Here is a 26,985-nt window from a genome sequence, read left to right as displayed (position 1 = left end):
AAAGTAATGTGAGTAATCAAGAGCAGACCCTCTGACACGTAGCTATTACAAGGTACACAGGAGAAGACACATCTATTTTCCTTACTCTCGGGCCGGGCTGCCCAGTCCGTGGCCCCAGCCCGCTGCCGCAGAGGACAGGCCGCAGACAGGGCTCCAAGGCGGTTTGCGGTGCCGGGCGGCCCAGGGCTCCGGGCAGGGCTGCCCATACCCCCGCTCCCCGCGGCCATCGCCTCAGGGCCGGGCCGGGACACCAGGCTCCCCGCCGCTGCCCGCCCGCCGCTCCGGGGCTGCAGGGGCGGCGCCGCGGGTGCTGCCGGCGCGGGGTGGGTGCCCGGCGCTGCCCGGCAGGGGGCGCCGCAGGAGGAGGCCGCGCGCTGCCCGGCGCGACGCTCGAGCCAGCGCGGCCTGCGGCGCGAGCGGGTCTGGGAGCCTAAGGTGGGAGGAGAGGGGAGGGAGCGAGTGAGGCGCGACTGGAAAGGAAGGGAAAGGAAAGGAACGGAGCGGGGCTGCGGGACTATGGAGATCGGCACCGAGATCAGCCGCAAGATCCGGGTGAGAGAGAAGCAGCCGGGTCGCTCCCTCTCCACCCGCGCTGGAGCCCTGACCCCGCTTGTGGGGGGAAGGCCGGGCCCATGGCTGAAGCGCCGGGCTGCTCCCAGCCTCCCCTCAGACTCGGGGGTGTCCGGGACGCTGCGGGCCCTCTACCGCCGAGCCCCGTGTTCCCGTCTGAAAGAAGCGGCGGGGTGAACCCTCGGCCGGGCCGGGGTTAGCGGGAGGTCCCGGCGGTGTGCGGCCTTTGGCCTCGGGGCTCCGCGGGGAGGGATGCAAACAGGAGGGCCGCCGTTTCGGGAAGGGGAGTCGGGGTTCTGCCGTACCCCGGAGGGCAGCTGCCGGCGCTCCCCCGGAGCTGGAGTTTTCTCCCTGCAGCGGCCCGCTCGGGGAGCAGGCCTGGCACCGGGAGCTGCTCGGGAGAGGGAGCAGCTGTAGCCGGGCGTTCTGGTGTAAGCCTCCGTTACCGTCAGGACTTCAGGAGCTCCGACTCAGCAGTCATAGCTTGGAAATCCTGACAGGTTTTTCTGTTGTTGTTTTGTGTTTGGTGTTGGGGTTGTTTTTTTTGGTTTTGTTTTGTTTTGGGGTTTTTTGTGGGGTTTTGGTTGGTTGTTTTTATTTATTTATTTATTTTTTTCTTGAGCCTTTTATCAAACCATCCGGGTTTCGTTTTCTTTGCACTTTATAAGCCCAGATGGTCTCTACTTGGACAGTTGGGGCTTGGAAGTTGTCTGGTAGAACCAGGAACTGGTATATAGGAAATGTGGCAGTGTCTGAATTACCTGGCAGTTCTTGCTATTCTGCTGTCGGTCCCTAATGTTTATATCATTAGCAGTAGAGAACAGGAAAAGGAGCACAATGAGAAACTTTTCTCTAAGTCTCCCACCATTTTGCAGTTAGAAATACTTTGTTGCTCCATCCCTTAAATGCTATTTCATTATTTTTTAGGGTGCTATTAAAGGGAAGTTGCAGGAGCTGGGGGCTTATGTTGGTAAGTTTTCTCATGTGTTTAGCCATGTTTAGGTTCATTGTTGTTAGATAGGAAACAACCAGCTGGTTAATGGAACAGCATACTTACTGTTACTTATGGTACTGCATACAGAGGTCTTAAGCATGAGATGAATTATCTGAAGTGCTGGACTAATACGGAAGAAAAAGATTTACTTCACAAAATACGTATAGTCTAAGCATAAGAGGAGGCAGTGTGTGAGCACTGATGTATGAAGAGCTAAAAGGAAATAACAGGTGGCTAACAGTAGTACCCCCTTTCATGGAGAAATAGTGGCAGGGGGGTTGAAAAAAACACAAATGAAACAAGTGTGTCTGAATTTTTAAGGATGTTTTATTGAAGCACAAGGAGAAACATAAAAAGCAAGATTCTTGTAAATATAACAGCAGTTAATTGTGATCACTCGGAGATGGAGTAAGTCTTTCTTAAACATAGTTTCAACAGCCTTGTGAATTCAGAGTGAGATATTTTCCACTCTATTCAGTGCCTGTCAGACTGCACCTGGAGTATTATGTTCAGTTTTGGTCCCTGCTGTACAAAAAGAATGCAGATAGGATGGAGAAGGTCCAGAGAAGGGCCATGACGATGATTAGAAGGCTGGAGCACCTGCCATGTGAGGAGAGGCTGAGAAGACTGGGTTTGTTCAGCCTTGGGAAGAGAAGGCTTAGAGGAGACCTTATGATGTTCTAGTATTTAAAGGGCAGCTACAAAGAAAAGAGACTCCCTGTTTATAAGGAGTCACATAGACAAGACAAGGAGTAAAGGGCACAAGTTGTCCTTAGGGAGATTCCAGTTGGACACAAGAGGTAAATTTTTACACCACGAGGACAGTCAGACGTTGGAGTAGTGTCCCAGGGGAAGTGATGGATTCCCTCACTTTGGAAAGTTTTAAGTCTCAGTTCAACAGGGTGCTGAGAGATACCTTATAAACAATAATATTAGAAGGGTTGGACCTGGTGATCCTTGAGGTTCCTTCTGACCTGACATTTTATGATTTGTGAAAATTAGAAGAAAGGATATTGATGTAAGACAGAGATAGTTTGAATTAGGAGGTAGAAAGGCTATGTCAGAAACTCAGTGTAGAACAAATCTGCAAAATGCAAGAGCTTGACTATTAGGTAAAAACTAAGAGCTACATTAAGCTAATGTTGATGAAACATATGTAGAAATGAGCCAGGATGAGATTTTATTTTGGGTAGTGATGAGAGAGGCATGAGCAGCATGAATGTCTGGGTTTGGTTGTTTTTTCCTGGATTCAAGATTAAAGAGATCTTGCTCTTAAGTTTTGACAGCAGTAACTGCTGATAACATAGTGTTCTGCTGGAAGCAGAATACCTCAGTCCTGCACCTGTATTGTTGTTGTCTGTGATACTTCTTGGTTTACAGGTGAAGGGGAAAGGAATTGAGAGTGTCGTTCAGAGATCATGGGAGATGCAGAATCAAGTTCAAAGTTTGTAGTTTGATCTTCAACACATTTCCTACTTAAAGGGGGCCATTCTGTTAGCAGAATCAAAATGTATTGACTCCCTAAAAAGGAATTAGCTGTGAACTGAAGTTCTGAACTCAGCAGGTGACAAGGAACTGTGTTCAGAATTTTTTCATTGTCAGGTGGTCTGTTTTCACAATCTCAGAAGTGATTATGGTAGATCTACCAGATGATGATAGAATGCTGGAAATCTTTGATCCCAACTACAACTGATAAATTCTTTCTCTGTTTTTAATTTCTTTCTCTTTTTTGTATTCAGAAGGCAGTTCCCAAGATCGGCAGCATACAATGGCTGCAGTTTCTTCTCAGTCAGTTTCTGAACTTATTTAAATAACTTGGTATTCTTCATTGCCAAGTCTGATTTCCCTTCACCTCTTTTTTCATTTTTAAACCACTGTTTCCAAATTTATGTAGTTTTTCAGGTTTCTTTTCTTGTCCAGAGTATTTTTGGACAAACTTCCAAGTAATGTTTTCAAAAGACACCCTATTTTAGCTTTTAGGTAACTGGTAAAAATCTGTTCTCCCTCATTCTGGTCTCTGAGAGGAAGAGAAAACAAGACATGTTCAAGCTTATTTGTTGTGTAGAACTTAAAATGGAAAAAATAACATCTGTGAAGCAGAATAATTAAATATTCATCAACTGTCCAAATTTTCAAAAGCCTGAATTTTTTGCATGAAATTTAAGTTGGGATAAGCCAGCATTGTCACTGAGAGAAGCAGTTGTTTTCGTGCTTTTGTTCCTTCTTCTATTGTACTGTTAAAGGTGACAGTGCTAACTAATATTTTGGTCTGTATCTTTTTTACAATATCATATGTTGGACCAGGACCTGAGCAGCTGATCAGTTTAAAAGTAGCTTGGCCAGAAAAAGAAAATTCATTCGAAGTTCCTAGAACTGGGTATCCATTTATTTTATGCAGCTTGCAGTTTACATTATAAAAACCCCCAACCCAACAAACAATATCACCAAAGTAAAGTTTAGGGTCTAAGCTAGGAATGTGTGTAATGGACCACTTGGATAGTCATAGAGTGCAGGTGCAGTGTGTGAATGTTATTTCTGTTGTACAGATGAATTATTTACAGGGTACATAGACATAGAAGAAAGGCAATTCCTTTGATTTACATTTTAATTTCTATTTAAGATCGTTCATAATTGCATCTTTTTCAAGTTGTGTTTAGAACTAACTTGATGAAATGAGTGCCACTATTTTAGGGCCTCAGTTCAAATTAATAATTTGAAGTGGATTTCCCAGCAAACTTTACTTATCTGTTGTTATATTCGTGTCATGGAGAGGTATTGAAGAGGATGGAGTGTTTGATTAAACTAAATTGAAATATGTGCTCAAGAAGCATACCTAATGCTCTCAAACAACAAATCACCATTCAGTCCTTCAGAATACATCAGAGAAAGGCCAAAATAAAAAGCCAAACACCAAACTCCCCAAACCCAAATGTATTAATGTCAGATTCCTATCACCTTCCTATCCACTGTGATGAGTAGGCTCACCCTGTGTGTAATGGATGTCTCACTGTGGATGCAAATGTGTATGTTAGGGAGTTAGAGAATCAAACTCCTGGGACTGCTGTTGTTTTGGGGTTTTTTTGTTTGTTTGTTTGTTTTTTAACTATTATATCAATTGTTGAAGTTAGTACTGTTTTGATTTGTGTAATGCCCAAATCAAAGGGATATGTATCTGTTTGGTCTTTGTAACTAAAATTTGACAAGGATAAGTTGCTTCTGTTTGGCAATATTTGAAGTGATGAAAATTGTAGGTGCTTGTCAGTGTTCAAGTAAAACGATATAGACAGCAGTGTTGCTTTCTTTTAACATTGTTCATTTTGTGTTTTATTTATTCACTTTTAAAATGCTGTTTATCTTTTGCCTAGGCTTTTGTGAAGTTGATCTTTTTTATTCCTCATCGTAGCTCAAACTTGTATTAAACCTCAGAGGAGATGGAAATCATGTTATTTCGCATACCTAATCCTCTGCTAACCAAACCAAAAAATAAATCTGGTTACATGTTCAAGGATACTTGCTATATCTTTTATGTTTTACTATACTTTAAAACAATGTATTTCTCTTTCACTTAGATGAAGAGCTCCCTGATTACATTATGGTTATGGTTGCCAATAAGAAGAGTCAGGAGCAGATGACAGAGGATCTTTCCCTTTTCCTCGGAAACAATACTGTCAGGTTTACTGTCTGGTATGTTTGTAAGCTACTTGTCATGCTTCTTACCAGTAATCACTTTCTTTAAGTGAAATCTGAGATTTTAAGAAATTACTTATCTTTCTGTTGTATAAATTAAATTAATCGAAACCAAATTTCTACTTTATGGCTCTTGTAAGTAAATTATTGTTAGTCTGTCAACATTTAGGCTATTTTAGTGCTAATTAAGTGCCAGAGGACTGGAGAGCTTGCATTCTTTGTTTGCTTAAATGTCCAGTAAACTTTCTGCATAAAATGTGAAATGCTTGGGTAAGTGAGGGCCATGTATTGGCTTAAAAAACAATTGCTGCAAAATGCAGGATGAACATCAGAGGCTGTAATTAGATCTAAAATACTTCTTCAAAGACAAATTCTTTGCTTTTAAGCTAATAGTGCTTCAGATGGCTGTTATGCATGGGGATTACTATATCAAGATTACAAGCAGTGGGTCTAATTCTGTAGAACATCTTTGACAGGGCTTACCACCAAGTTCCTAGGTATTGCCACCTTTCAGGCTGTTTATTTGTTACCTCCACCCACCTCTACAAAACTGAAGTAGAACCCGAGAATTATTGAGAGCAGGACAAATTAGCAACAGGTGAACTCTTTTGGTGGATTAATTTATGCTATGCTTCATGACAGCCTTTTCTCAAGCTATTCTTGTTTCCCAGCACAGTTTTAAGGAACATTATTTTGTTTTGCATAGATTACAGAAGTACTATGCTTTTTTCTGCTTTTCAGTTTGCTTCCTTCAAAATTTTCATACTGATTTGTTACATTCACTTCCAGCATTCTTCGTGACTGGTCATGTTCCTCTATATTTGGCTTGGCACTTTTATGCTATTAAATAGCAGAGAGGAACATTTTATAAGTTCAGTATGTTAGGAAACCATAAATATTGACAAAAACTGAAAATTTGTTCCAGCTACTACAATTTATTGTTAACTGTTAAAACTGATGAATTTCTCTGTGACAGTGTTACTTGTATGGATAGAATTTGAGTATGCTTTCCAATTTTTCAATTTTTTTCCTGGCATTTGTAAAAAATATAAGAAAGGAGTGTAGTTATGTATGCAACTCTTTTTTTTAAGAGTACACAGGCATTTATATTCTTTGTTCCCTCTTGTGGCTTTCCTAGGAAAAGTTTTTGGGTTTCACTGTGTTGGTTAGTCACGCAGTTATCTTTCTCATAGTAGTTTTGGGAATCAGATAAATCAGTGAGGCTTAAAAGTTGATGAGAATAACTGCAATACTAGGGTTTTGGCTGAATCCAGATAGAAAGTAAGAAATAATGCAATAAAATGTAGCAGAAAACACTTTTATGGCTTTGTAAAACTTTTTGGAAAATAAAATAATAAAGATTTAGAGAAAGCAAATTTCAGCAGGAAAGAGAAATCTAGATATTATTTTTTAAATACAGTTATCAGCTACACATAGATATTATACCTCCTGCTGGTTTTGACACCTGCTTCAGTTCCAAATGCAGTGAATCTTTTATTCTCAATTCAGTTGTACAAATTCAATTTCATATTGCTTTATAAGGTAATCAAGTAGGTATTGGTTAAAAGAACGATAGAAAAGAAGACAAGATGAAACCTATGCAATAAGCTGTAAGAGGGCTGTTGCAAAAACCCTAAAATACCATTGTCATTGGAAGTTTTGTACGCTTTTATTTCTTTTAAAGATGACCCAGAACGTTCATATTGTTACACATTGTGTCTCTGGCTAAATGTAATACTCAACAAGCTCTTCCTTCCTTGGTTTCAATCTGTGACTGATAATTTTGGTTCATATAGAAAAAATTTCACAGCAGTTCTGTGGCAGACCTGCTGGCTGGCCAATGCCAATTATGTAAATTAATTAAATGGTAAAAATAGATGATGTGATGGATACCCTGCCTGCATGCATGAGGACTCACTGGAGTCAAGATACTTAAAGCCTCCATTTTGAGTTTAAGCAAATATCATTTGATGGAAAGTGAAATCATTTTATAAATGAGATGCTTGTTATGGGGAGGGAAAGGCAGTTGGTTTTTGAAAGCATATTATTCTGAATGTAAATTAAACTTCTTTTATTTCTCCTTTTTCTCTTTTGCCTCCTTTCCTTTCCCTCATCTGTTTCAGGCTTCATGGGGTTTTGGATAAGCTGCGATCTGTGACTACTGGTGAGTAAGACAATTAATTTTGAGTGAAAGTAGGTTTATCTTTTTTCTTTAGAGCTGCAAGACTAATGCGTTTCCAAAAAACATCTTTGCTGACCATTTTGTTAATTTTAAATGTAAATGGTCTCTTGGGTCCTGCCTCTAGAAAATTGCTTTATATTTTGAGGTAAAGAGTCCTGGATTTATTTCTGGGTGTGTTTTGCTGATGTTTTCAGCTTGTTGTGTACTCAGATCTACACAATTTGTTGTTTGCAGTTTCTTAGGTACATTTACTCCAAAATCTTTATTGCAGTGCTTTGATGTAAAAATGAAAGTTACTTGTCTCCACAGAACCAACTGGTGTAAAATCTTCAGAATCTAATGTCTTTGAGAGCAGCCTTCCTTCCAGCAAAAGCAGTTCCTGTGTGACTGATGAGAGGAGGCGTGAGGATATCTTGCCACCTCTTGCAGTTTCCAGCACTCGGACTGAAAGAAATGACTCCAGAGTTTCAACGAGCTCCCAGGAACAAAGGAACACTGCTTCACGGTAAAGCTTCTGGTGACTTCCTAACACAGATTCAGACATGAGGAATTGTCTGACTGTAGTAGTCATTGTGAAGACCATAGATACTTGGAAAGATCAAAGTATGTTTGAAGAGTAAGGCATTGCTACGACTTGTTGCATTAAAAATATTGCATCGGGAATTCAGTTCTATTTCTTTAAGCAGAAGATGGGCTTAGACTAATTAACAAAACTAAAAATAGCCATCAGTGTGTTGGATTTGTGTAACCAGTAATACCTTAACGATTCTTCCCTGCTGTCTTTGTTTGAAACAGTTCTCATTTTCCACAGCTTCGTTTACAGATGAGTTAATAGTTGGCAATGTCTTATTTCATCAGGCAGTCCTGTGAAGATGGTTCTGCATCTCGCTTAACATCCACAGTCAAGCCTTTGAGGGAGCTGTCACCTTCTGAAGCTGTGATTGACATAAAACCTGAACCAGATGACCTCATTGATGAGGACCTAAACTTCGTGCAGGAGAATCCTTTGTCACGCAAGAAACCCATTGTAACTGTAACTTATGGTTCTTCTCGCCCTTCTGCTGAAATCTACCGACCACCAGCTAGCAGGAGTGCAGATGGCAATACACATCTGCACAGATTGTCCCAGCAGGGCAGCTCACAGGGAGGCCGGCAGTTAGGCACCCAGAACTGCTGCAGGTCTTTGGAAACAGGCCAGCTGTCCAAACCAGAAGCACATGGCAGCTTAGGAGGGAGTTACAGACCCACCTCCAAACTTAGTGCTGATAAAGTAGGCAGTGAGGTTAGTACAGTCAAAAACTATTGCAGTATTTTACACTTGCCAGGAACCTAAATTGATGTGTATGCTTCCAGTAAAATCTTGATGCCAGAGAAATCAAAGGACTCCTGTCACTGATACCAGTAGGTTTGGGATTTCATTCTTCGGGTCCGTTGATAAAAATAGATAGCATAGTTTAGCATCACCACATGGCAGGTTGCTTTGTCTTAGAGTTAATTAGCATGTACATCTCCATGCCTTATTGAGTTGGACTAAAGGATTGTCACATTTATGTGATGGAGGTGAAGAATCAGAAATAATAATTTTGATCTAGATAACTGGAACAGCGCGATACTCCATAAGTGCAGTGTAAGTTTCCAGTGTGACATAATTCTGTGAATACATATTTTTTGGATGCTGTGTATTCATACCTGTGCTAGATAGACATTAGTCTCTAGAGGTTGGATAAATTGCTTACCAGGATTACTATCATACTGTGTAGAACCGTGGCATTTAAGAACTGCCTGAGATGGGTGTTCCACAAGGACAGACTGAAAGGTGGTTGCTGACTCTGGAGGCCAGACTAAGCCAGTCAGCGTGATAATCCTAACTGATAGTTTTAAGGCTAGCCATATGAATTAGTTAAGAGGCCTTTGTGAGAGGAGTGAAGGTTGTTATGGTGCTAATGTTGTGATAAAGCAGGAATTTTATATACCTTATATTCCAAGTGTATCTGTGTTACTGCTTTTGCAGTTTTCTCTTTGCCACTGCTTACTTTGAGGCTTTGAGCAACCTGATATGGTAAATGGTGTCCTTGCCCATGATGGTGGGGGGTGGAAGTAGATGATCCTTAAGGTGCCTTACAGCCAAACCATTCTTTGATCCTATGATTTTGTTTATTTCATTCTGTGTAAAGGACAAGAAGTTTTATTTGGGAATCTGAGTACTTCACAAAGATAGATGCTGAAATCTGTTTTTTGAGATAGGAATTGAGAATGAGAATAGAGAGGATACAGTGATGTGTTTAAGGCTCTACATGAGTCTTTGATGAGTGCCAGTCACACTTTTCCTTTGGCTTGTGAGAAGAGAGCTATTTCAGAAGCATTCTTTACCACTGCTGGCTTTTGCTGTATTCTAACTTCTCTTAGACAAGTTCTTTTGCTTTGGGAAGTTTTGCCTATAAAAAGGTCATTTCTGTAGATACTGAGTTTTTTATTGGGAATGAATCATCTTGTAGTCCAGATCTACCCCTTTGGATATTTCTTTCTCCTTGGAGAATACAGGATCATTTAAAGGGTTAGGTCCTGCAGGAATTATTGACTTGTGCCTGTGTCAGAACAGGAACCTTGCACTGCCTAAACTGGGCCCTCCTGGCTCTGAATAGCTATTAGCATCCTTTGGAATGAGTCATCTTAGAAATCAGTCCTTGCACTAATTGGAAATTAACAGTTGGTACAAAGGAAAAAATTATTCATACTGATTTCACTTTTCTCTATCATTCTTTCAAGAGGTGCAACTTGAATTGCAGTATGAATTTCTTTGGAAAAACTTGCTTTTTCTATAGAAGTTGGATAAATTGACTGTACTTTCGAATTTTTTCTTCTTTTCTAAATGCTGTGTGCAGTTACATTTTCAATGAGATATTTCAGTCTAAATCTCATTATCATGGTTTCTCGTGCTGTCACTTGTTTCTGCAGACAGTGCAGTAGCCCTAGGCTCATGCAACTTGAATGGAAGTTCTCCATCTTCTGGATGCAGGGAGAATTGCAATATTTTCTTTGCTGGCTTTATATGTTTTATTCTGATTAAATCGTTTTGGCTGCTCTGTTTCCTGTAGGAAGAAGGCTCCAGGAAGAGACGGTTGCCTATTGTAAGCTCAGTAGTCAGAGTTAAAAAGTTCTGTGATGATGAGGAAGATGATGATGATGAAGAAGACTATGGATTGCGAACAGGAAGCATCTCCAGCAGTGTGTCTGTACCTGCAAAGCCAGAAAGAAGGTAAATAAGATTGCAGTGATTTTGTATCATTTTCAACATGAATGAAATGAACAAAATCTTTGAAAGTGGAAATTGGGGAAAACTGCAGTTTTGAAAATCAGGAGACGAAATTCAAGATTTTTTTTTAATTTTTTTTTTTTTTTTAAGTATATTGCAATTCTGGATGAAATGTTTGTTTTTACCATCTTGTTTCCTCTGATTTTGTAACCTGCATAAGCTGCAGCACAATGAGGAATTTTACACTATTTGGGAAAAGTTTACTGTTAACATTAATGTTGGTATGTTTCGGACCAGGTATTTAGTGTGGTAAAATAGTTTTCCAGGAGTTTTACTTTTTATTTTTATTTTTTTTTTAAATTCCAGGGTTGGCTTTCCAACCAATTATCACTTTTTTAAGGTGGTTTTAACTTTTCAAAAGGCTTGAAGTTTTTCCTTTTTTTCAGCTCCCTAATTCTGCCTGAATGTCAGGTGTCTGTTAAAGTACATCAGTGTTTTATAGCTGATTTTCAGCAGTAAGAGGAAGAGTATTTAAACTGTGGAAGAGGTGGTTCTACTTATTTACAGTGCTAGCTTGTATAAGATTTGTGTTAAGCTAATACACTTTATTGAATTTATCTTCAGCATCACAGCACATTTATCTGATTTAAACTTCCTTATTGTTGATATTCAAAGACAAACAAAATACATTTTTTACAACCAGTATGTTTTTGATAGAGGCAGTTTTCAGCTAGGTCTTATTTCTCAGGGCAGCTGAATAATTAATAGTGCTTACACAAACGTGGCAACAGGCATGTGAAGGGCAGAAGTGGGAGGAAACAAATGGCAGAATTTATGCTTCTCAGATGCAGCATTGTTTTACAGTGACTGAGGCTGAGAGGTGAATTTGGGCCTTAGGACTTAGATTTTTGAAAGCATTTTGTGGATCACTGTCCACTCAGAGAACAGGTTAACAAGCTGAAAACAAATATATAGAGAGTGATTTTAGATGATGATTTTCTTAAACAGCATTACACATAACTGTTAATCTGTTGAAATATCTGTGTTTAACATGGATACCCTTGCTGTTGAAATTCATGTACAATTAATTATTTTTTTATCTTCCTTAGACCGTCATTGCCACCTTCAAAACAGGCCAATAAGAATTTAATATTGAAAGCAATCTCTGAAGCACAGGAATCGGTTACAAAAACAACCAATTATTCCACTGGTAATTAACATTATTTTTGTTTGTGGTAAGCTACATTTCTGCTTTGCTTTTTTTTTTTTTTTTTTTTTTTTAACCCAGGAAGAACAGAGTTAAATAGCTCATGTCAGTGATACACATAAGGGATTTACCATGTTCTGTGAACATGTTCAGTGATGAATTACAAAAGCATAAGCAACAGAGGAAGAGCTGTTTAAAATATATTAATCAAGGTAGTAAGTCTGTAAACTGTATATAGACAAAATGAAAGTGCCAGCTTTCTGAAGTTCATATTTGCCAAGCAGAAAGTGTTCAGTATTAGGCAGATTGTTTGAACTAATTGATATAGTTCTTTTTTTCCCATTCTGCACTCTCTTCCTTCCAAAAAATGAGGAAGGAGCCAAATAGCAAACAAAAAAAAAGTACTGCTTATAGGTACTAGAAGTGCAAAATAACTGCAAAATATATGTTTTGCAAAAATAAGTGCAAAATCAGCATACTGACTGATAATTCAGTACATACTGTTTTTGTACAGTGAGGCTGCAATTTTAGTTCAGTGGTTTTAGGTGTTGAGTTGAAGTAGGTGCAGCAGCTGAGCTGTTTCAATGCCTCTGTGTAGGCATTCAGTTCACTTAGCTAGGAGAGACTTCTGCTGAAGAAGGGCAAATCCATCTGGGACCTCATGTGCTTTCATTTCCTTCATTTCCTAATAATTCTCCTTATTTAAAGTTCCACAGAAACAGACTGTTCCAGTCGCACCAAGAGCTCGAATTAGCCCAGAAGGAACTCACTTGGAATTAATCCATATGCAAAACAGGCTGCCTGCTCTGGGTTCTCAGCTTCCAATAGAAGAGCCCAAGGAACAGACAGCTGAAGGAATTCAAGGTTCTTTAAAAATTTATACCAAGGAATGTCATTTTACAACAGGCTGAGCTGAGAAAATGTTTTTAATTTTTAAGTCAGCATCAAAAATTGCATGTGGAAATACCTAAAAAACAAGAAGCTTTCTGAAGTATTAAAAAAATCTTTCCAGCATATTCTTACCACACAAATAGTTTTAATGTTTTATAATTTTGTGTAAATATTGGAGTACTATATTTGCTGTTATGGAACAGCTGATACCACAATAACTGCGTGAACCTTAAGCTTTGTTTTTACTGTTGTTACAAAACTCCTGAAGCATAACATTAAAAGACAATCCAAGTATCTTTTCAGCATGAAGTTTTTACAAAGAAATATTTTTTTATCTGTGTTAACAACAAGGAATCACAGAAATAAGTTGGTGGAAAACACTTGTGTGAGAGAGGAAGTTAGTTTACTTTTGCTGAGTGTTTATATATTTTATTTGTTTTGATTTAATGAAGCTCTATCAGTCTGAGTTAATGTAAAGAAAATATTTGTGCTAAATATTTTGCTCTTTTGCCATTGAAAAGAAGATGACATTTTGCTTAGGAAATCTACAGAAAACAAAATAATGTTTTTCAAACCATAATTCAAATGTAGAACAGTTCTATTCTGTTGTGTTTTGCCTCTTTTAAGAAGGCATAAAAATAGTCCCCCATAGTTAGCAGCTTTGCTGTGTGTGTGTTCTCTGGATAGATAATACTTGTAAAAATGAGGAGAAAGAACTTGGTTTAAGCTGCCGTGTCTGCAGACCTAGTTTATACTGACCAATGATGATGGGAAATAATAGTCTTCCATTATTTAGATTTTGCAGTGCCATCTGGCTGGAGAAAACTTGTTATTGTTTCTGAAGCAATGAGGAAGGAGTTTGTAACATTGAAAATGGCTTCCTTTTGTTAAAAGTGTGGAGGGTTTTGTTTTTTCAGGGTTTTTTTGTATCAAAGGAATTAGAAGAGTATGCTTCAGGTCTTTAATCTACTATTTCATTGTGTCATGCAGTAAAATAAGTTTGTAATTACTTCTTTTTTTCAGGAGCTGAGCAAAAGGAGCTGTCTTCTCGGCTCCAGGTTGACCCTGTGACTGAAGATACCTTGCAAGTGACTCCAGGTTACGTCCTGTGATCTTTTATTCCCAAATGAAAATTGCTATTTTTCAAATTGAACACCTACTGGTCAGTGAGCCTTAAAATACAACTTCCAAAATTGCAGATAATTGTACTGATTTCTAGTATTTTCAAATTTTCATATCCCTAAGGAATAAAAGCAAATTACATCAGTAGGTGTTAAAAGCCTGAGATATTTTGGGGAAGTGTGGACCCTCTTCAGTACTGTTCCAGCACAGCCATTCCAGTAAAAAAGTTCTCTTGTCTAGCCTAATATGACCTACGGCTCCTGTTGATCCACTTCTGTGGAATAAGCAAGGAAGTAAATATTTTTCTGGAAGTTACTTGTAAGAAATGAAAACCAAATAAAATTATTTTATATATCACGTAAATGAACTCCATAAAAAATCGTCTGTAAGTTAAACAGTACAACTACAACCTTATTTTTCTCTTTTCTACATAATTTTTCTCTCAATTCAGATTACTATGATGCAGAATCTATGGTCCATGCAGATACCAGGTCTTTCATCCTGAAGAAGCCCAAGTTATCTGAGGAAGTGGTGCCACAGAACCAGCAGCTGGGCAAGAGAACTGCAGACGCAGTCCGAGTGCTCTCAGGACGCCTGATACAGACACGGTGCAGTGTTACTACTTTTAGGACTCTATGGGTCAGAATGCTCGTTTGTGGTGTAGATGGGATTGTTCAGTCATACTTTGTCAGTCCAATCAGGCTATGAGACATCATGGAAAGTGGACTGACACTGAGTAGCAGAGGAAAAAATGCAAGGGCAAAAACCTCCCAGAAATCCTCCTAAACTGAAGACAGTTCCCAGGGTCAGCTGTATCTTGAGCATATCTTTGATTGCAACAAGAAGGAATTGAAACCTACTGCCCTATTTGTCATAGTTGTTCTCATACCTTACTTAAGTAAAAATTTTGCTTAAATTGCCTGTAGTTTTACATCTGTTTCACCCTGAGATTACATTTCTTAAGAAATGTCTTTTAACACAATAGTGAGCATGGTGGATCCTGAGCTTACAGTTCCGCAGAGAAAAGAGCACATTCTGATGTGCTCAGTGTGTAGCTCAGTACCTGTAACCCAAAAGACAGTGAAGTGGTGTGTGGGACACAAGGTCATTTTAGGATCCTTACTGGAGAGTTTGGGCAAGGGAAGTTTCAAGTTCATGTCAGCTTCAAATGATGTGCTGTAGATGTTTTTTCACTTTCCCCAAAGGAATGGTGGCCAGTGCACAGTAATTTTCTAAACTTGTTAAAGGCCTTGATAGTTCTGCTATCAAAAGCTTTTACATCTTACCTGTTAGAGTTAAAAACCACTGAGAACAATGTGATGTACTTCATTGCTGTGGGCTTCTCTGAGACACTATTAATGTTTCCTTTCTATGAGTGAATTTAAACAGCCTCAGTTAATTAAAAATAAAACAAGCAGTGAAAAAACAACCTCAAAAGGATAACCTTGCAATACCACGATTGAAAACTCTGACTATTTTTACTACATTTCTATTTTTTCAATAGAGAGCAGCTTGCACAGCCAGAGAAACCTGCTAGTCCCAAATTCATCGTCACACTGGATGGTGTGCCCAGCCCACCAGGATACCTTTCTGATCAAGAAGAGGAAGATATGTGTATTACTGAAGGATTAAAGCCAGTCACACAAAATATGTGTGCTGGCAAAGGATTAAAAGGCTTTCGAGCACAGCAGATGCAACTTGTAGCCAGACAGCTAGAGGACTGTGATGGTAATTATGCTTACCAACAGGATCTAACATTAATGTGCTGGATAGAACTCTTGAGGATGTCATTCTTAATGAATCAAAGTGATGCTGTATATTCAAATTGGAACATTCTTTTTAGGGAAATGAAATGTGGCAGTTCAGTGGGGCCAAATCTTTAGAAGCCTTTATTCTGATAAACTGGAGCAATATGGCACATAGGTTGTTCTCCATACATCTCAGTATTGGTGAAACTGTAGTTTGTCTGCATAGCTGTAAATCTGCACTTCTTGTTGACCCATTGTCATTAGTCATGGTGACGGACAGAAGATTTTATGATTAATGTTATTCTGTGCCTTGAAATTTAAAAAGTCCATCATATGGTATTAATGTTTATATCTAGATTTTTGGTATCAAAAAGAGCCTTTTAAGTATAAGGTGTTGGTAGGGTCAAGTTACAAGAATCTCTCTGGAAGTAGAACTTCAACAGTGTGTGTGATTTTACTTGAACATTATATACTCGGGATACCTTTTAACTAATGGGGAAATTGCTTGCTGAAGTCTTAGTTTGAATTGTTTAGAATGCTGAAATGGTGTTGAAAAATATGGAGGAAAAACATTGTTTTGTCATGCTGAATACTTGCCTTAAGGTCATGCTTGGATTAATTTTTTTTAGTTTTCTTATGAAAAAACCTTTATCTTCCACAGTAGTATTGCATCCAAATTTTCTGAACTAAATAAAGAGTAGTATTTGATGCTCTACAGAGAACTTAAAATTTGTGGATTGAGCTGTAAATATGTAATGCACTTATGAGAAAATCATGGGGGGGAATCAAAAGATCTTTTAAGTTGATGTTCTTTCAGTCCCACTGGCTTCAGAAGTACTACTTGTATCAGGCAGTCATAAAGAAGAAACAAATGTTATATATCCATTGGCACATTTTTACTAGTACAATGAAGTACCTATTGGAGTACCACCCTTACATATCTGTGCTTTTACCTGTATAGTCTCTGTCACACCCCTTACTGATGAGCCTTGGTACATGAGAGGGCTGCAGTACAGTTACTCCTCTGCTAGGGATTCTTTCCTCTTTAGCTCCAGATGGAGCAGGAGCACCAAACCAGGGCAGTGTGGAAGTGATTTGCACAAGCAGTGTGGTTTCATGGCAGGGTGGCATTATTTGCACCAAAGTCAGCCTAAGTGAGGCTGAGGATGGAACGAAGCTGGGGGAAGGGTGTCACTAATTAAGGTCAGGCAATTGTTTAGCACTTCAGGAAAGCTTTGAGAAAACAAAGGTTTCAGTAGATTTGGGAAAGTAAGACAACTGTGAAGGTGTATGCTTACTTGTGTCTGACTTTGCAGAATGAGGTTTTGGAAGTAATGTTAAATAGGAGAAAATCAAAGTCCAGATTCCCAAAAGAGCAGTGAAGGCATTGAGTGTTTCAGTATGGACTTTCTTAAAATACTTTTTGGATTAGAGTCTGAGTTCAGGTAGCTGAAGTGAGTCTGGTATCTGAGCAAATTACACGAGGTGGTTCTTTTCCAGTGTGTGTCGCCACACTAATAAATCCTATCTGATTAGTGGAAAAATTGATTACTTTATCTCTTGAAACAATTTTCTAGAGCACAAAATATCTTGGAGAAAGGAAACATAGCTATTACTCACACATGGCTCAGCAGAACAGTTGTAACTAATGTTCAGTTGAAGAATCCTTGTCTGATCAAGATCTGGCCTGTTGGACTTTCACACCTCAATTTGGATTTGTGAAGAAAATTAATTTATTTTGCTTGGGAGCAGTGCAAGTTGGATCTTATATCACCAAAAGACAGCTGTCAGTCCAGTATTATGGCTTTTTTCTAGAACGTACAGTTTTGGAAATTTTCTTCAGATAATATCAATCATAGAATTGTACATAATTTCTACAGTCATGACTGTTTTGATTCATTGAGGCTTATCAAGAGCTGGGTTAAAAGGAGAGTGAGGGTAGGAAATACTGTGAAATGTCCATTATGCTGTATTGTGTAGGCCAAATTGTGTACAGAATGATAAATGTCCCATCTTGGACTTGACCTTTTTTCTTTGCTTCCTAGTGGATATGGAAGAGTTAAATGTGCTGCAGAAGCAGGAGAAGGTGCTTGAGCGCTGCAAATACTGGCCTGCCTGTAAAAATGGAGATGAGTGTGTGTACCACCACCCCACGTTACCTTGCAAGTGAGTAGTGCAAAGCTCATCCACTTGGGCTATTTTTATTTTTGTGCTATGAATTTCCCTTCTGTGCTAGTAAGTATACCAAGGCAGTGTAAGTCTGTTAGGGTAGGAATCACAGCTAAGACTCTCACACTGTAATTTCCTCTGTTTTCCTCCCCTCTGCCCTGTGTCAGAATACAGTGCTGTTTCCATAAGCAGAGTCACAGCTGTGCTCATGCAGATGGAAGCTGAACTTAGTGTACAGACTGGTGTTTTTGAGTTGCTTAGAGATGTGTGAATTGGTGTCTTCTTCAAATAAGAGGCACTCTCCTAGCCATCAAAATGCTTTTGAACATTTTAGGGTACCAAGCACGGTAGTGCAGTATTCTTTTTTTATTTGATAGCAAAGACTTAGCTCCTGAGTGAGTGCTGTACCTTCACTTCTCTTCCATAAGCAACAGCAGTCTAGAAAAAGAATTTCTTTCCTGCAGTTAAATATTACCTGATTGGGTAGCTTCATTTACTCAGACATTTGAATTTTAAGATCAGACATAACTAAATGCAGGATAACACTTTCTCTTCAATAAATGAACCATACGACTTAATCAGTTCTGTGCCCTTTTGTGCTGCTCTGCACACTCAGAATAATTCATCTGAGCTCACAAGTCACTTGCTACCAATGTGAGGTAGCTGAGTTATTGATTACCTGTAAGAGTGTGCTCAGGGCACATGAATGGAGATCCTCTCGTGCACCACTGCTGGACTGGCCCCTGTGCCCTGCTCTGGCAGTAACTGAACACACATGCACAAACCTCTTGTACTTCTGGCTTTCTGTGGTATTGTGGCTTTCATGCGCAACAGCTGCTTGGGGATTTTCCTGCATGTGTGGGCTTATGAGTTAATTTCTTTTCCCTCAGAGTTTTTCCTAACTGCAAATTTGCTGATAAATGCTTGTTCATCCATCCAAACTGTAAATATGATGCAAAGTGCACTAAGCCAGACTGTCCTTACACTCACGCCAGTCGACGAACCCCCCATCCATCTTCTAAACCAGGTGAGCACCTTTTGTTTTTTCTGAGTTTCAAGTGAACATTCTGAAGGGAAGACAGTGTATTTTTTGGTTAATTTGACTTAATTTTCTTTCAACTCTTAATGCTAGGTGAATAATAATAATTCAGTGTTACTGCAAAAATAGATATCATAAAAATCCTGAATCTGTACAAGGCCAAAGTGGTGACTTGCACAAGCAGTCCCTTCTTCTGAGGGTTAGCTAGCACTGCCGTTTTACTCACATTTGTCTCTTAAATTGGATACATGTTGTACCAAGAGCTTGTGACACAAATTGAAAAGAGGTTTCTGTGCAAGAACATTTTTTTTTCCTTTAATGACACTATAGGTGTTATCTTTATTTAATGAGGAGGTAACTCTCAGGGATGAGGTTTCTCAGTGGAGGCAATAGCTCTGTTTGGAATACGGGTTGGTATTCCTGAGCTTCTTAGCAGTTCCAAGGTGGAGGGCACCAACTCCACTGAAGGAATGGTCTTTAGGAAGTGGTTTAGCCCTTAGTCACAGTATGATGCAGCTTTGTTACTTTGCCAGAAGGCAGAGTGCAATGTGCTTACCTCCTGTGTCATTTCCAGCAGCTTCCATGAAAGCACCCTGCCTGTGCTTTTCTGACAGGCTTGCTGCTGTCTCACTTTAACATTTTCATGTCTTTAGCAGCATCTCTGCTTAGTTTCTTGGAAGCATTTGCCAGGGCCATGGTACCTTCTGTCCTGAAATGGTGAAGAACTGAGACTTAGGATTGCCTGACAGTCTTGTTCTGCCTCAGGATGAGATGCACATAGTGTGCTGCAATAGGCTTCCCGTGTTTCTTGCAGAACTTTGGTGTATTATAAAACTTAATCTTTTGGAGAAGGATTGATATATTTAAATTTGTGTGGAGCTATATCAAAAAGCAGTTTACTCTGATCCAGGCTGACTTTCTGTTCTTTTCTTTTCTACTATTAGCACCACTACTCCCACCATCTATATCATCCAGCAGTCCACTGTGCAAATTTTTTCCTGCTTGTAAGAAAATGGAATGTCCATTTTACCACCCAAAAGTAAGACTTACCTCCTATCTCTTCCCTTCCTTTCTGGAAAGGTACTACTCTGGGTCAGGGACTGTCACTAGCATTTCTCACTTCTTGTTTTTACTTTTCACATTATAACTTTGGCTCAAAACCATGCAGAATAGTAATTTGGAGAAAAATAATTTGGAAAATAAACTCTGCCTGTTTTAAACAGGCAGACAGCTTGACAAAAATCTGTCCAGCCAGGATGCTGGGGTCAGAGGAGGACATCTTGTAGCCTGTATGGAAGGCTTGTTTCAGACTTTTCACTCATCATTCAAATGTGCCACAATATGCAAGAAATTTAAAGATTGTCCACTTACCCTGCAGTCTCTAAACCTGATTTATACAGTACAAGTTTATGACCCAGGTGCTTCTCTTCCATAGAACCATGGCACTGCATATTCTTACTCCATTAAGTTTAGTGCTTTTCCAAGCCCTAACAATGCTGAAATGCACTGGATCCCCAGGACCTCTGTTCCCAGGTCCTGGCCAGACATTGGCTTTTCCTCTGTCATTCAGCTTATGCTGTACCATGCTCCCAAATTCCCCACAGAAATCAACTGAAATTAAAATCTGTAAACCTTTAAAAGCAGAACTTCCCACCCCTCAGTGCAGTGGCAGTTTTGGAGCATTCAGCTCTTAAATAATGCTTTTGACAAACCTCCTTCTGCCATTGGGTTGAACTGATGGCACTACCCTGTGTGGCTGCTGATTCAGTTTCACAGTAATACACATTTGCAGGTAGCATGTTTTGGGTCAGCTTGCTGAGGGGTTCAGCCAGACAGACTTGAGGAGCCTCTTCTGAATTTCTTTCATTTTTAGCACTGTAGGTTTAATACCCAGTGTACGAGACCAGACTGCACTTTTTACCACCCAACTATTGCAGTACCTCCACGCCATGCCTTGAAATGGACTCGAACTCAAACCAGGTGAGGTGCTTCTTGCCAAATTTTATTTTTCTTTGTTAGGTTTAGGGTGCATGTTGTGACTTAAGTCACATTGTAAGTACTCACAGGAATAATGTGTGTGTGATGAACAATGAGGATCATATGAAAAAAAGACACCTGTGACAGTCATCTTTCCTTTAAAGAGAACTCTGTACTCTTTGGTTTTAGTAGTATAAACATTAACTAACAGTATGCAACCCTGAAAAACAAATAACCTGCAGGGAGGATATGGCAGAGGCACTGGATTCCTGACCTGGACAGGTTTTGTTTACTGAGTTTTGTTTGAGTAAAGATGAAATTTTTAACACCATCTCCTCTTTACTGTTGTATCTTGTGTCCAAGCTGTCCACAAAATGTTCAGATGTTGCTTGGAGAGTGTTCTTGGCAGGGCAGCTCATTTCTTTCACCTACTCTCATAAACTGGCAGCAAACTTTCCAAAGCTGCAGTCATTGGTCTGTTTTAAAGACAGCCAAAATCACTTCAGCCTTTCACCCCAGCTCATCTCACCTGCAAAGTTCGGAGTCATTCCAGGGGTAGGATGCAAATCAGTTGTCAAGTTGTCCTCACAGACTCCTAGGATTGTTACTTAAGTGAATTATTTTTGTCTTTTCCCTCAGTGAATGATTCTGATGCAGCTTGGGGCTGAACTTTGCCTCCTTTGGACAGTATTGGAAAGGAAGATTAACCACCAGGGTGTTAGAAAAAGTCATGTATTTTGAACTTTTAATATACATTGTTTTCATAAAATAAGGTTGACTGCATATTTGAAATGTGTTGAATTTTCCAAGTTTGTAAGTTTGAGCAATTTTACATTTTTTTTACACTGTAAGAAGAAAAATGTATGTGTAAGAAAACTTTTCCTTTAAATTCCATTAAAAACTTTCCAGGCACCTGTTGTGTTCTGTTTGGGCTGTTTCTTGCTCAAGATTAAGTGTGTTGAAGAAGTAAGTGTATGCTCAGAAGGTCTCAGAAAGTTAATTCCTGTTCTCAGCTCCTGCCAGCAGTACCTGTTGTTCAACAGAGGGCTGGTAGGATGGATCCAGCTCTACTCCCACTCCTAGCAAACAGCGACTGAACTCTCATCCCCTCACAGGGAAAAAGAGTGTGAATGGCTTGTAGCTTCCCCTTGTAATAGTCATCAGACCCCTGATATTTTCTCAAATGGGAAAAAAAGAAAAAAGGGGAAAAAAATGCTTTACAAGCAAGAAGAATTTAACTATGAAAGGTGTTGTGCTCCATTGAAAAAGCCTACAAACCGATTCACGTGAAAATGGTTTCAGATGACTCCCTTTGTATCTTTCTGGTGTCAAGTTCCTCTCTGAATCTCCTTCCCAATAATCTGTTTTTCTTCCACTACACCTGCCTGCTGGGCATACTTTGTAATTATCTCATTTGAGAAGGTACCTGTGACTTACACTGCAAATGATAACGTCAGGATGTGACCATAAATACACTTAAGTGGAATTCTAATGATGAAAAGGGTTGAGCAGTAACATAAATGCACTTTTTTATTAAATCTTTTGGGGAACTACATTTTCACAAAAATATACAAAAAAAAATTTCTTTTTACAAATATTTACATTCAATATCATAAAACAATGTGAGCTACATATTTTAAACTTAAATTTGACAAATATAGTCTTGAATTCTGAAACTTAACACTCCAAGAAAGTGTTTTTAAATATTTTTCTTTGTGAAATAAAGTACTCAAAGTTTATATTCAAATTTAAAAAAATCTTAATGCAAAAATCTGACATTTAGTTTTTATATATATTTATATATATATATATATACTTTAAATAAACATACAACATTGTTACAGGAATTACATGTTCGTAGTGGAAACCAAAATGGAGTACACTTAAAACCATGATCCTTGTTACAGTAACACATGACCATACCTTTGGACTAGTTTAAATTTTTTTTTAATTTTTTTTTTTTTCTTTATGTTAAAGCAAGAGGGATTATCTGACACACTCCATAGTGGAACAACAAATCTGAATGACAACCGGGTTTGAAGCTTAAAGAACTACAGTAAAATATTTTCTTAATGTGACCTGACAGGAGTGGAGAAGGAGATGGGCTCTTGCATCCTATGGAGCAATGCTGAAATGGATTCCCAGATGAAACACTGCAAATTACATTATTTTTCTACAAACTTTTCCAACGGCTTCACTCACTGTCCCTTTCACAAAAAGCTGCCACTTTGAAGCTATTTTCCTTTTCAGTGTGAGGTGAGGGGATAATAACTTGTAAGGTACTTCCTCCTTTGCTGGATTTCAACAGCTTTGATTCTTTATACCTCACTGTCCAATATTTAGTGTAAGGCAAGCTGCTGATTTTTCTCTGCTAAAACAAAAGTGCACAAACCAAGCTGCAAAGCTAACCAAGTAAGTATTTTTAAAGGGGTCTGGTTCTTAGATTTTTTACATTATTTTAAGTGATCACTGTGGTCTTGAGTGTATTCTTACATGAAATTTTAAATTAAAAATGCATTTTCTTCACAAGTTAGTAATGCAGCTTTTCCATTACTCAATATAAATGCTGTGCACGTGTAAGTGAACTAAAAAGCATAAACAAAGCTTATAATTACCAGATACTGCTTTTTTAAAAAAAAATGAAAAGAGCTATTTTGTGCCTAAAACCACAACACAATGGTAAGTAGTAGCAAGTAAAGGAAAAGTAGACCAGAAACATGGAAAGTACTACCCAACAGCACCAACATTTCACAGAATTACAGAAGACCTTTTTTTTTTTTTTTTTTCCATGCAATTTGTGGCTGTGTTCATGCTCGGAGTTTCTCTAGAAAGCATATTTATTAAATTCCTGAAGAGTACTGCACAGAGTGTGTCCTGGGTGTGTTTGGTGTTAGAAAAAAAATCAAGGAGTTAGGGAGTATTTACAAACCCCACAACTGACCATGACATACTCAGATTTTAAGTAATGCACTGGAAAAAGTTATTTAACTGCTTTACTTCTTTTTTACCTGCTGCATACGGAAAGATCTGGCCCCTTGTCCCCAATTTTAAGAATTTATAGTTAGCAGAAAATTAATTTTCATCACTGTAATGCTTTATATTGGCTTTGTATTGTACAGTGGCAGTAAAGCTGTGGTTAAAGCTGCTTGACCTGTTACAGACAGTACCTTTGAAAAAGTACTTATTTCATTTGGTGGTTGGGAGTTGGGAATTAAGGGCTAGTGGGAAGAAAGAATGATAAAAACCAAAAATAATCAAATAAAAACACCCCCCCCCCCAAAAAAAAAAAAAACAAAACCAAAAAAACCCACAAATGAAATTTAGAGTAATGGCAAAAGTAATGAATGAGTAATTGAAGGATATTGCATTAAAAGCTTCCCCCCCCCAGAAAAAGGTTTATAATTCTACAGAGGACTGAACCTACAAAATCCCCACTACTCACCTTTTTTCAGAAACCACCAGTGCAATACTTGTTTCTCTTATGTACATTTTTTTCCTTAAGCACTTGTCTCCTGCCTCAGCCCCACTGAGCAGCCAAAGATGGCACGAGGTTGATGCAAGCTGCCATTACACAGTGAGGGGACAGCAGCCACTGTCCCCTGCAAAAGAAGAATTTCTTGTGAAAAACTGGTAGAGCATGAGTGACACTGATCCTCGTGTACAACACCCATCACACTGGGGTCAGTTCCTAGTTCTGTGGGTACAATTAGTTTACTTTTAAGAATGTAGAACAGTCTGAATCAGACACATCTTCACATCACTGAAACAAACATGGCAATAATTTTGGGAATATCTTAAAAAAAAAAAAAAAAAAAGATTGAGGTGTGTTGGTTTTGATTATTTTTTGCTTTTAAATAAGCTCTCACATGACATTTGTGCCCAAGCTAAGCAAGATGTGCACTACCAAGAGCTAAATAATTTTGTAGAGTCTTGAAGTTATACCACAACAAGGAACAGAAACTCAGGAAACCTATATTTTGGCTTTTGGAAAAGAGATTCAACCACACTGAGAGACTGAAAGGTACTGCCTCTCCTGTCCCAAACTCAGCTCTGTGTCCTCAGTCCAGATATGTGTGTGCAGATCTTATGTTCCTTATCAAGAGTTGCTACAGGTAAAAGAACAGTTCAGTTGTCTAAAAGACAAAAAAGAACCTGTAATGAGTGGAGGGTTTTTTACATAAAGTGTACATTAAGTCAATTATTTCCTTATTTTATAATGGTTTATTATGGGCTGAAATCAAGAACCTTACTATTTCTACTATTTCTATCTTCTACTCATATTTAGTCATAAGCTTGCGTTACCTCCCCTAACTTACTGTACCTATATTTGGAGGCCTAAGGCAAGGAGTAAGACTGGGCTCCTGTATGATTGGAATTTCCCTCTGCAGATACCTGTGTCTCCATCACACCTGGAGTTCAACAGGACAAATACAGGCCATGGTTATAACCTCTGTCACCTTCAATGTTGTGTATGTCCAGGAACAGAACCAAGAACTGGTGAATAATTAATGTTTCAATCAGAAAGAAGTGAAAGAGGCAGTAATTGAGACAGCTTGGTAATGAACATTTTTCTAAAATACAGTGTTTCTTTGGTTTCTTTTTGGTTTTTTGCTTAAAAAACACATCTAGCACAAGAAACTAAAGTACAGATAAAATATATCTGTGCATATGGCCTGTGAAAACAATCCATGCTTGATTTATGTGGGAAAGACAAGCAGCATTTTAAAATGCATCCCTAAACTCATTTACCTGCTCTCTCAGTACTACACAGCATGTCTACATTTGCAGCATTTTCTTTGTTACCACACTGCATTCACTGCAAGAGTGGTACCTCTGCCCTGGCTGTGGCTGCATCTTCCAACACCAGAGTTACAAACATTGCCTGCAGCCTTTCCTGGAGCACTCTGCTGCTCTCCAGCCCTCACACTCCATGCTCAGCCACTGGACACCTCCCACTTAAAACAAGATGTTTGCCAGGAGGTGATAATGACTTCCACCCATCCCAGCCTCTTCAGTTCCTTGGCTCTGCCTCTGCTTGTTTATGAGCCTTCCCTGTTTTATCTTCCTTCTCCTCTTCATGTTTATGTTTGCTGGTTTCCTTTTACTGTTTCCTCCATCCTATGTTCCATACTTTCAAAAAGAAGTGGAAATTATGAGAATTGGCTATTGTCACCCTGCTCAGATCTTATACTTTATCTTCTAATGTCCCATGATTTGTTGGGGTTTTTTTTGTTTGTTGGGTTTTTTTCATCTCTTTTTTCCAAACAAAAAGTGAATTTGGTCAGATTGCTGATGTTACAGTTAACAAAAAACCCAAACAGATCAAGGCTTAACTGCTATGGTACTGGTAAGCTGAGAAGGGGGTGGACAGCAGTTCCCTGTTCTAGCATAAAGCAGACTGGAGAAATACTCTCCTACCCCCACTAATTTTTAGTTATTTATGAATTATTTTGGCAAGGAAACTTACTGTGGCCTTTAGGTACATTATACACCTAAAACTGTTTTTATTTTCTGGAACAAGATATGCAAAGTTTACACATGAAGTTAACTTAAGAGCAAAAGAAAACCAAAGAAATGGGTTCAGTTTACTCACAGCACAGTGAGGGGTACGCAGCACACGCAGTGGCTTTGGCAAGCTCACAGATCTGTCCACATGAGCAAAAATCACATGGGGCTATAAACTTTAGGAAAGGGGAGCAGACTGCAAGCAAGTGTATGAAAACCATTAAAACAGAAAAGTATGCAAATGCAATACAGCCAGTGATGTAAAAATCACTGATGTGGCAATCCATTTTGTGACTTGCAATCTTACTTCCCTTTCTCTAGAGATTACAGGAAGATTTACTTCATCCAAAATACTGACAAGATGACATTTACCCATAGCTTATGCTAAAAGAATTTTTTAAAATCTTTAGAGTTTAAGGCATGTCACATCTGTGACACTGATACAAAAATAGGGTAATGTCACTTTGCCAGTGTAAGAACTGTGTTTGAAACCAAGATCCTTCACTTGTCCTGCTACAACCCCAGGCACAGGAAGCCCAAAAAGGGATTCTCTCTCCTTAAATCCATGTGCACGTGGAGACCTGAGCACTGCTGAGTGCACAAAGGACCCAGAAAGCAAGTGAGGTGCTGCAAAGGCAGAG

General features: G+C 39.0%; 1 protein-coding gene across 5 annotated transcripts; it reads left to right on the top strand.

Moving 5' to 3' along the window:
- The first annotated feature begins 374 nt into the window (after window positions 1-374).
- ZC3H14 (zinc finger CCCH-type containing 14) lies at window positions 375-23,702 on the top strand. Of its 5 annotated transcripts, none has more exons than XM_071745810.1 (17): window positions 375-552; window positions 1,498-1,540; window positions 5,134-5,248; window positions 7,375-7,415; window positions 7,743-7,938; window positions 8,292-8,460; window positions 10,529-10,689; window positions 11,796-11,896; window positions 12,602-12,757; window positions 13,808-13,882; window positions 14,358-14,514; window positions 15,411-15,634; window positions 17,700-17,820; window positions 18,714-18,850; window positions 19,807-19,901; window positions 20,736-20,842; window positions 21,479-21,751. In XM_071745810.1, exons 1-17 carry the CDS (start codon window positions 517-519, stop codon window positions 21,483-21,485), a joined length of 1,941 nt encoding a protein of 646 aa, XP_071601911.1. In that variant the 5' UTR covers window positions 375-516; the 3' UTR covers window positions 21,486-21,751. The 5 variants fall into 5 exon arrangements, with proteins under 5 accessions (XP_071601911.1, XP_071601909.1, XP_071601906.1 ...); XM_071745808.1 differs by lacking the exon at window positions 21,479-21,751 and adding an exon at window positions 22,817-23,702 and having other exon boundaries at window positions 391-552; XM_071745805.1 differs by lacking the exon at window positions 21,479-21,751 and adding an exon at window positions 22,817-23,702 and having other exon boundaries at window positions 391-552; window positions 8,292-8,715.
- Window positions 23,703-26,985: the final 3,283 nt, after the last annotated feature.

Source organism: Heliangelus exortis, chromosome 5, assembly GCF_036169615.1.
Source record: "Heliangelus exortis chromosome 5, bHelExo1.hap1, whole genome shotgun sequence".
In the NCBI taxonomy this organism is placed as follows: Eukaryota; Metazoa; Chordata; class Aves; order Apodiformes; family Trochilidae; genus Heliangelus; species Heliangelus exortis.
Note: the sequence above shows the minus strand (reverse complement) of the source record. Positions and strands in the feature narration are given on the sequence as shown.

Bases quoted from the DNA above. Each gene is read 5' to 3' on its own strand.
- ZC3H14 (XM_071745805.1), top strand. From the start codon at position 517: ATGGAGATCGGCACCGAGATCAGCCGCAAGATCCGG. The intron at 14,515-15,410 runs GTGCAGTGTTAC...TTTTTTCAATAG, and splicing joins GGACGCCTGATACAGACACG to AGAGCAGCTTGCACAGCCAG. The intron at 15,635-17,699 runs GTAATTATGCTT...TTTGCTTCCTAG, and splicing joins ACAGCTAGAGGACTGTGATG to TGGATATGGAAGAGTTAAAT.